We start from the raw sequence: 11,004 nt of genomic DNA, 5'->3' as shown, positions 1-11,004 counted from the left end.
TCCTGGCTGGCAATTGAAGCTCCCAGCCTCTCCTTTTTTTCTGTTTTTATTTTTTATTTATTTATTTATTTTTTTATTCTGGGATTTATTTACCTTCTATAGCTGCCACTGGAGCTGAGAGCCGGCTCCAGCTCTGAGGCCTGGCTCCAGCTCTGAGTCTGCGGCTGCTGAAAGCAGGTATCTGGAGCTTGTTTAGCTTCTATAATTGCAACATAGTTTCTTAGTGTGCAAGCCCAGCAGCGGCAGGCGGGGAACCTTGGCTTCCTCCTTCACTGGAACAAGCAAGCCTCCTGTTCGCTTCAGCGGCCTGGCTGCCGGCCACCATCTTGGTTGGCAGTTAATTTGCATATCTCGCTGATTAGCCAATGGGAAGGGTAGTGAAGTTACAGTTAATTACCATGTTTCTCTATTATTAGATAGGATTATGGTTTACTTCATGTTTTTAAATCTAGAAAAAGATTAATAATACCCCAAGTAAAAAAGTATCCTATTTCTGTAAGTACATGTGCACACATTCAGGGGAAAATGGAAAAATATACCTCCAATGTATTTACTATATCAAGGTAAAAGTATAGGTGATTTTTATTCCTCTCTTTATACATTTCCATATTGTCTGAACCTCCTACAAGAAACTTGTATTATCTTATTTTTTATAATTAAAGAAATAATTCATACTTGTTATAAAAATTTCAAATACAGAGGAATTTAAAAAATGAAGTAAAAATCACCTTAAAATCCCATTACCCAGAGATAACCATCAAGTAATTTTTGATCTTCATACATTTTCCTATGAATATACACATATATGTATAATTTTACATAAATGAGATCATATAAGATTAATTACTCCCTCTATTTCATATTCCCTAGAAAAAATAACTGCAATTGTTAACAACCAGATGTATTCATTTTCACCCTTGTCCATGCTCTGCTTTACTTTGCAACCCAAAACAATACTGCTATATTAATTTTGAGAAATAAAACTTTCTACATGATTTTAAATATATCACTAACAGTTACTTAGTCAGTTTATACAGGGCAACCAAATAAAAAATGGCATAAAGATTTTCTTACCTTACTGGTTTGTGGTACTGGCAAAGAAAATCAAACCTTTCATCTGGCACAGGTACTCTGCTCTCATTGGGGTCAATAGTGCAAAACGGGAAGTTCTCTGCTGAAGCCTGACTATTGGTTAATACATTGAAGAACGTAGATTTCCTAAAATGAATAAAAAGAATTGAATCAATTCTTAGGCTAAGACTGAGAAAAAATTATCTAATTTCAATGCTCAAATAAGATTTATGAGGATTTATACAACCAATCTGGGATGCAGGTAAGGAGAAAGAATAAAATTTTTCTAACAGAAATTAATGAAATTTACAACAATGCCGCTCATGATGTATAATTAGGTTATGTTCCTATCTCAGTGTATTTGGAACTTGAAAAGCATTTTCCCAAAGAATCTTTGTTATAAATGATAGCTAATCCCATATCACACCACAAATCTATTTAATTCCTAAAGTACCTGGTAGTACCAATTTATCACTTCCCCTATATCTAATATAATCTTCTCTAGCATAAATGTAGATAGATGTGTATCTAGTTAGGTCAATCACTTCCTAAGCATTCTGAATTGAGAACTAGGTGCTAATTGTCTAATAGGAAATGGGAGATTAGAACTTGGACTTCCTTCTAATTATTAGTACATAACGATTACTGCTAAGTCTAGAATTGTGAATTATGAAAGTCAAAATGTGAATTTTTTCAAGGTATAACAACTTTTAACATCTATTAATAATGAATAAATTGGTTGATAATTTTCTAATCATCTGATTTTTATCAGGTAATACATGCTCAGAGAATGCCAACTCTTATCAACACCAGCCATTGATGAGAGAGGATCATTGACTGGCTGCTTCCTACACACCCCACACAGGGGAATGAGCCCACAACTCAGGCATATGCCTCAAGCAGAAATTGAACCACAACCTCCCGGTTCATAGGTCCACACTCAACCACTGAACCACATTGGCTGGACTACACCAGCCACATTTTTAAAAATATGAGCCCTGGCCGGTGTGCCTCAGTTGGTTGAGTGCCATCACATACACCGAGAAGTTGATGGTTGGATTCCCAGTCAGGGCACATGCCCAGGTTACAGCTCGTTCCCCAGTAGGGGGCTTGCAGGAGACAGCCAAAAGATCTTTTCTTTCTCATCAATATTTCTCTTTCTCTCTTCCCCTATCTCCCTTTTTCTCTCTATAAAAATCAATAAAAAGTATTTTAAAAATAAAATAAAAATATAATTGCAATGAGAAAAATCAGATTAAAATTTTTAAAAATGGAATTTTAAAGGTTTGTTAATCTGTTTTGTGCTACTTTTCAATTTCATCAGTAATACAGACACATTATAGTGACTTTTCCTTCCTTGCTCCAAAAACAGAACACACATGATAATTTAAAATAAAAATTAGTATCATATAATTTTTATTTAACTGGAGAAATTGAGAAAGTAAAGGATTATATGAGAATTGTGAGACTGGTGCTTGCTAACTCCAGCTAGACATGATTATGTAAAACTGTTTGCATATAGCCAAAACCGGTTTGGCTCAGTGGATAGAGCGTCGACCTGCGGACTGAAGGGGCCCGGGTTTGATTCCGGTCAAGGGCATGTACCTGGGCTGCGGGCACATCCCCAGTAGGAGGTGTGCAGGAGGCAGCTGATCGATGTTTCTCTCTCATCGATGTTTCTAACTCTCTATCCCTCTCCCTTCCTCTCTGTAAAAAATCAATAAAATATGTTAAAAAAAATGTTTGCATATAGACCAAATTTGTTAACAAAAGAATATTCAAAAGTAAAATGGTTGTGCTAGGATGGTGGGATTATGGATAATTATTATTTTCTTTTCCAAAATTTTTAAGGTAAAAATGTCTAATATGAGATCTAAGCCTACCAATACATTTTCAGAAGAAATTAACTCACACTACAGTTAGCTCATTTGATTGAACTTTTAAACCAAAGAATCAGTCCTTTTTTTTTAAACTGAGAATCTTATAAGAGAGTAAAGAACAAAAGGTAATAATCAAAGCTTATCTAAACACTACTGGTGAGAAGCATGTTTGGAAACAAGATACTTACAACTGCCTATAGGTCTTTAAATATTGCTCTTATTGCTTCTTATATCACATTCAGACAAAACATTTCAGAAAAATGTAGAAACGATGGATAAAATAGCCACATAAATCATAAATCATTGCTAGTTGCTTAGAGCACCATTGGTCAACCAGTAGCTTTCAAATGCCTGCCTATAACAGAATCAGCTGAGAATGTAAAGGCATGCCATTACCAGCTTTTTCAAGATCTGGTGTAGGCCCTAATATTTTTAAAATATCTCAGGTGATGCATATGTAAAGTCGGGTTTTGGAACCACTGGGCTAGATTCAGACTCAGCTAACTACCCACTCAAATAATATTGACTGTTGTAGAATTTATACTGGCAACCTCTAAGGGCCTGGTAACAATTCCAGAACCTTAGGAATGATAATTTAGATGACATCACTTGTTTCTATAGAGCTAGATTGTTTTTAAGCATTGGACTCTTTATATATTACTAGATGCCCAGTGCACGAAATTCGTGCAGGGGGGGGGGTGGTGGTGGTCCCTCAGCCTGGCCTGCCCTCCCCCTCATAGTCCAGGAGCCCTCAGGGGATGTCCTACTGACAGATGTCCTCTGCGGGAGGCAGCCGGCTGATCAGGTATATAGATACTTTCTGGAGGCAGCACAGGCTCCTTCTTTATTACTTTCCTCTGTGGTTGGAGAACAGTGGACTAAAAGGTGGAGACAGAACTGTGGCCAGGTCTGGGGCTTTTGTAGGCAGCAGAAAGAGGGAGATGGCTGGGGAAAGTCTAGACACGTTTCCTTCGATTGTCCTCCCTTCCTCTGAGCCCCTCCCTCCGTTTTTTCCTTCTTGTGGTGGATGCTTGGGCCTCAGACCGACGGGAACCCAGCGATGGTGGTATTTAGCCCCCTCACTTCTCATCTGAATGTACAGCCGCCTCGCTGTTTTCAAGTGACTAAAGTGCTGGGAACCAACAGCTCCCAGCCTTTCTCCTCTTGGTTTTCTCCTTGGGTCGGTTGCAATGTTCACCAAGACAACGAAGCAGCTCTGCCCTGGTAGTTCTGCACTGGCCACCACCCACGCCCCGCCAGAAACTCTTCCTCGAGTCTCCAGGTTCACAGTCTGTGCTTGGGGAGGTTGTCCATAGGCCATGCCCCCAGGCAGATGGGGCAGGGAGGCTAGCTTGGAGAGCTGGAGGAAGATGGCAGAGTAAGTTGGTATGAACAGGAATCTGCTCAGCCAGACTTCCTAAGCACCCCACTGGGCCCAGGCCGGGCCCCTTCCCAGTGCCAGGAGGACCCCAGCTGAGGTCCCCTCCTTGCACCCAGCGTCCTCCTCCCCGTTCCACCACCAGGGGTGGGAGCAGCTTGCCCATGACACTCTGATCCCTGCCCACCAGGCAGGCGGCGGCACAGGCAGTGAAGCCTAGGGCACCGGCAGCCGCAGCTGGCCTGGTCGCCCCTAACTGCCCCCCTGCTGGCCTGATCACCCCTAACTGCCTGCCTGCTGGCCTGATCGCCCCAACAGCTCTCTCCCAATCCCCTGCCGGCCTGGTTGCCCTCAACTGCCCACCCTACCAGCCTGGTCGCCCCACACAGCCTGCTGCTCAGTCGTTGGGTCACCCCTCACTAACCCCCCTGCCAGCCTAGTCACCCCACTCAGCCTGTTCAGTCGTCCATTTGGTTGTTTCAGATGTGACGGCCCCTGGCTCACTCTCTCTATATAGATGAGTCCCAAATGATTTTTCCCAAGGGAAAACAAGGAAATTGTTAAAGGTCTTAGAGTCCTATCAAAAGCACTCTCTAGCCAATTTGAATAGGCTTGCTGGCCAAAATGGATCAATCTGAGCATCAATAAAAATAGCTACAATAAACAGTAACAAATCAATTTTCAATCCGAAGTTGGGTATCTGCATATACAGAGGGCCAATTTAAATTAGAGGCAGATTTTCAACTGTGCCATGGTGGGTCCCTCTAACCATGCCCACCTCCTCAGACCCTTGTTGTTCAAGGGTCAACAGTAACTTTATATCCATGAATTGTTAATAATCCTTAACAAACAAAACAAAAACCCTCTCTGACCACCTTTTAAGGATGCTAGGTGACGCTATACTTTTACGGTAACAAAGAGTTGATAGTGATATTATTTTATAGACATAGTCTAGGCAATAAGTGAAAAAATAAAAAACTTAGACTATTACCATTCTGCAACCCCTAAGGAATTAATGGAGCTGAGTAATGATCACCAATGATAGTTAATACTGCAAAAAGAGGGGTAAAATAGTATCTCCTAACAATACAAGTATATATATCATCATTCATGTACTCTTGACAAAATTATCCAATCAAAAATTATCTGATATTAATCTGATCAAGCCTTTACTAATAGATATTACTACCACTTTACAGGAAATAAAGTGGACACAGGAACATATTAAATGATACCACATAGATGCAATCAACAAAACTCAGACTTTGGAAAATTCTGTAGGCAAATAACCAGATTTTTTAAAATATTGGGGGAGGGAAGAAATTCTGCTTCTGGGTGAGATGCAAAAGCTAACAGGAGATTAGAATTCTCACCCAGAACTACAAAAGCCATATACATGCAGAATACAGAAGCCACCTGAAGGGGCTAGAAATCTGAAAATGTTTGAAAAAAGTCTCAAAGAAGTGCTCTGACCTCCACAGCCTTTTCCCTAGAAACCTTATGCCCATTCTAGGCAGAAAAAGAGGCTTTACACTCATGGAAAGCAGATTCTGGAGGACAGAGAACCCAGCAAAGAATTCAGAGGAAACTTAAGAGGACCTTAAGAACACAACCAGAATCCTTAGGATATTTCTCCCAAGAGGGAAAACTACAAAAATGTGAAGTAAATGGTGACATAAATGGGCCCACTCTCCATACCTTGTTCCCTTCCCACAAAAACAAAAAGTGATACTTAAGTTGCCAGAATAGTCCATGGGTCCTTACTTATATATTACTAGAGGCCCGGTGCATGAAATTCATGCACTCAGGGTGGGGCGGGGGGGGGTCTCTCAGCCAGCCTGTGCCCTCTCGCAGTCCAGGAGCCCTCGGGGGATGTCTAACTGACAGCTTAGGTCCCCTGGCAGTCAGACATCCTTAGCGCTGCCACGGAAGCAGGAGAGGCTCCACCACCGCCACTGCGCTCACCAGCCATGAGCCCGGCTTCTGGCTGAGTGGTACTCCCTCTGTGGGAGCGCACTGACCATCAGGGGGCAGCTCCTACATTGAGTGTCTGCCCCCTCGTGGTCAATGTGCATCATAGCAACCGGTCGTTCCACTGTTCGGTCTATTTGCATATTAGCCTTTTATTATATAGGAGAATATACCTGTGATGAAAACATTACAAAATAATGTTACAATAAAAGTACTAAAATAAAATTTAAATATATTAATTAATCCAAACACTTATAGAACACTTGTGCCTTTTTGAATGAGGGAGGGGACAAAAAAAATGTAGCTGTATTTTTTTATATTACAGTTTTTAAAAAACTGCTCTCTGCTATTACCACAGTCATAGTAATTGCAATGTAAAAAGACTGTAAGGAATTTATGGAGTTATTTTCAAATTTAGGGCTATTATTAAGTACTAGAAGCCCATTGCATGAAGATTCACGCAATAGGCCTTCCTTCATCCTTCCCCTGGCTGCTGGCACCAGTTTTCCTCCAGCACCCAGGATCCAGGCCGCAGCAGAGAAGCCAAGCCTCTTCAGTCTTCACTCTGGCAGGAGCCTTCAGTCTTCGCTCTGCACCTGCGTATGCAAATTAACCGCCATCTTTGTTGGGTTAATTTGCATCGTTGCTCTGATTGGCTGGTGGGCGTAGCAGAGTGACACCAATTTGCATGTTCCTCTTTTATTAGTGTAGATAGCAATTTTTACTGTCTACATGGACAAAAATGTTTTATTTTTTTTTATTTTTTTAAATTTATCATTATTATTGGAAGTATTACAGATGTCCCCTTTTTTTCTCCATTGACCCCTTTCATCTCTTTCCCACCCTTCCCCAGGCCTTCACCGCACTATTGTCTGTGTCTACAGGTTATGCACATATGCATATAAGTTCTAATTTGAAGTTTTCATTGTTTCTCTGAAACTGTACATTTCATTTCAGTGATGAATCCTGGCTGCCCGTTGGGATCACCTGGGGAACTTTTTAAATTCCTGATGTCTGTGCCTCATCCCAAGAGATGCTGATTTCATAGGTCTGGGGAGCACCTTGGACATCAATGTTTTTTATTTATTTATTTTTTTTTTATTACTTAAAGTTTATCCCTTCAAACATATCATATGGTTAAAAAAAAAAAAAAAAAGTCCCATTATCTCTTAGGCCGAAAAAATTCTTACATACAAACTAGAATGGAAGACAAATCTCCATTTTCACAGATCATCTAATCTTGGACATGGATTTTAAATTTCATAAAGTCATCTATACCTTCCAATAGCTTTGTAAGTACAAAAAGGTACAAAGAAATAAAGAAGAAAAAAAAGGAAATTTTCTAAAGATTATTACTATAGGCTTCAGTGGTAAGTTAAAACATTTTGATCTATTCAAATCTATTAAAGAAAAGCCTTGCAAAAGCAAAGAATTTGAAAGTTTTGGCCTAAGCCTTAAGTGTTAAAAGCCAATAAGGCTTTTTGTGAAATGAGGGTTTTTCACTCACACACACACACACACACACACACTCACATTTAGATCAGGTAAAGTCACTTTTTTCCTTAAGATTATTATTAAAACTTGAAAGTAGGAGGTTCAAAATTGTAGATATCTCTCTTTTGCAAGAATGGGTTTACATAAATATTATTTCAGCAACGATAGCATTAAAAAAAAGTGGCTAGATAATGTATGGCCCCTCCATTTAGGACCTAAATCTTTATTTTTGAAATTGCATATTTTACTGTTATAAATAAATCTGACTAAATAGGTGTTTTATAAGCTTATGCAAAATTATAATATGTATTAGGAAGTCAGGATACCAATGCAAATCCACAGCACTCTGAGTTAACCATTTATAGAACACACATCCAAAACATGAAAAAAAGTATAATGTTCTTTCAATATGTTTTTAATTTGGTTACAACTAAACTGTTAAGGAAAAAAAGTATCTATCTGCTAGATACAGAAATAAATAGCATTATGTACATGCATGGGTTAGTATAACCACATTATATGTCCTAACAAGTGAAAGGACCAAAAGCAGTACAGCAGCACATATCATACCTAGAGCCTGGATCTTAGTTTCTAACTACCATTCTCCAGTAAAAGAAACCTGGCTTCCCTGGAGTCAAGGCTGGGACAGGAAAAATACAATGTAGTTTGAAACACCTTTTAGTGTCAGAGAGTATAAAAGTACTTTAAAGAAGGCGGGGGGGGGGGGATGATGGGGGTATGTCAAAGGGCTATAAGAGGCAATATTTGAATAGCCTCAAAATATCTTTCCCCCACATATTAATTTACTGTAGTGGTTCTAACAAATGTCTACAAATTCTTTGATATTTCTTCCTTCAGGAAGTGGAGCTTAATTCCCTTCCCATTGGATGTGGGATGGACTTAATGAGTTCCTTCTAAGGAACAGCTCCTAATGGCCAAAGCCAGAACAATTTCAGCAACAAAATAAACAGTACCAATAGTATTGGGTTATAACCCAAAGACTAAAACAAAATTCAGTGAGCCCAAATACAACTATATAAATGATTGAATAAATAACGAAATGTGAGGTGAATAAATAACAAAATGTGGGAACAAGACAAATCTTCCTCATAGAAGAATTCCAAATAATAAATGTAAAAACAAATAAGGGAATTAAAATATCACCATTAAAACACCACTAATAATTGTTGCAGGCAAAATCCATTCTGAGGAATGATAAAATTTAGTAGGGGAAACTTTAAAGAAAAACAGGATATTTGAATAGCCTCAAAATATCTTTCTCCCACATATTAATTAATTTATTGTAGTGGTTCTAACAAATGTCTACAAATTCTTTGATATTTCTTCCTTCAGGAGGTGGAGCTTAATTCCCTTCCCATTGGGTTGGACTTAGTAACTTGCTTCTAATGAACAGAGTTTGGAAAGGGAAAAGGGATAATTTTACAGTGAAGAAATCTGATATACACCACCTTAACCAAGTGATCAAGGTTAATATAACCAGTAATATGTTGTGTTGGTATCATATCCTTCAATTATAATGCAACAAGAAAAGGCACTTTACCTCCATGGTATTCTTCCCCAAAAGTCTACAGCATGAATCCTGATATCAAAACATATAATAAAACTATAGTAATCAAAACAGTGTGAAACTGGCATAAAGATAGACACATAGCCCATTGGAATAAATAGAGCCCAGAAATTAAGCCTCCCATACATGGTTAAATGATCTTTAAGAAGTGTTCCAAGACCACACAATGGGGAAAAACTGTTTCTTCAACAAATGGTGCTGAGAAAACTGGATAGCACATACAAAAGAATGAACTTGGACCCTTACCTTATACCATATGCAAAAGTTAACTCAAAATGTATTGAAGATCTAAACACAGAATCTAAAACTATAAAATTCCTAAAACATAGGGGGAAAGTCATGCTATTAGATTCTTAGATATGATATTAGAAGCCCAGGAAACAAAAGCAAAAATAGAAAAATGACACTATAACAAACTTAAAACCTCTGTAGGAAGCAACCAAGTAAAAAGGCAACAACCTACAGAATGGGAGAAAAATAACTGCAAATCATATAAGCTCGCCTAGAAGTGCAACTGTGACAATATGATCTGCCTCAACTGTTTTGCCCATCTGCACCCCAGTGCTGTCAACTCCCACAAGACATGTGGTCACACCAACAACCTGTGTCCCAAGAAGGTCAAATAAGGCCCCTCCACCACCCACCTGCTCAGCTAGCAGGGCTGCCTCTTGCCTGAATACGCTAGGCCCTGGGGCCTCAATAAAGTTTCCCTTTCACTGATTGGAGCAGTACAAAGAAGAGGAAAGAAGAAAGCAGAAGCCTCTGCAATACTTCAAGTAAAAAATGAGTAGGAATGAAAATGTGAAGAAAATAGATAGGTTTAGTGCCCTACTAAAAAAATAGAGTTGAGGGAAAAGGATGCAAAAATAAATCTCTCAAGAGTCTGGATGGAAAGTAGTGTTATTGCCCAAAATAAGGACTACACGAGGCAATGAGCTTAGCCTCAGTCATGCTGAGTGGAGACATTTTAACTGGAGATATTCAGGGGAGAAGATACATGAATCTGGAACTCAGATGCAACCTGAGCAGAATATAAATTTAGAAAATAGAAGCCAGTAGATGATTAAAAACAGGAGATGAGACCACTAGGGAGAAAGTATAAAAGAGAAGACAACCAAGACCAGAAACCTATTATTAAGGACCAAATTCAGGAAGTATAGCAAACAAAAGACTGAAGAAAGAGCAAGAGAAGTGGGGAGTTACTGACAGTGTCAGCTAGGGCACAGAGTTTAAGTTACCGTATTTGCCGGCGTATAAGACGATTTTTTGGCCCTGAAAAATATGCCTCCAAGTGGGGGGTCGTCTTATACGCCAGGTACACTTCAGATAGACTGCCCATAGTGCTTGCCCCGTGCCATAGTGGCCTCCCGATGCCTGCCCACTTCATTCCACATACCGTTCAGGCATCAGCAGCGCTGCTGGGTGTATGCTCGGCTGTTATGCGATTTTGCTGTTATGCGATTTTACCACACTCGCAAAATCGCACACAGCCGACCATACACCCAGTATGATAGCGCAAAATCACGAATCGCGATACCATACTGGGTGTATGGTTGGCTGTGTGCGATTTTGCGAGTGTGGTAAATTCGGGTTACCGTATATTTCTTTACATATGCATTGAA

General features: G+C 39.5%; 1 protein-coding gene across 3 annotated transcripts in view; it reads right to left on the bottom strand.

The window, feature by feature from the left end:
* The window catches only part of OLA1 (Obg-like ATPase 1), a 162,668-nt gene that overhangs the window by 138,252 nt on the left and 13,412 nt on the right, over nucleotides 1-11,004 (bottom strand). For all 3 annotated transcript variants that reach the window (XM_006760604.1, XM_006760605.2, XM_006760606.2), the window contains exon 3: nucleotides 1,075-1,218. In XM_006760604.1, coding sequence (XP_006760667.1) covers nucleotides 1,075-1,218 — 144 coding nt within the window. The remainder of the gene's footprint in view (nucleotides 1-1,074; nucleotides 1,219-11,004) is intronic.

Source organism: Myotis davidii, unplaced genomic scaffold (genome assembly GCF_000327345.1).
Source record: "Myotis davidii unplaced genomic scaffold, ASM32734v1 scaffold370, whole genome shotgun sequence".
Taxonomy (NCBI): domain Eukaryota; kingdom Metazoa; phylum Chordata; class Mammalia; order Chiroptera; family Vespertilionidae; genus Myotis; species Myotis davidii.
Note: the sequence above shows the minus strand (reverse complement) of the source record. Positions and strands in the feature narration are given on the sequence as shown.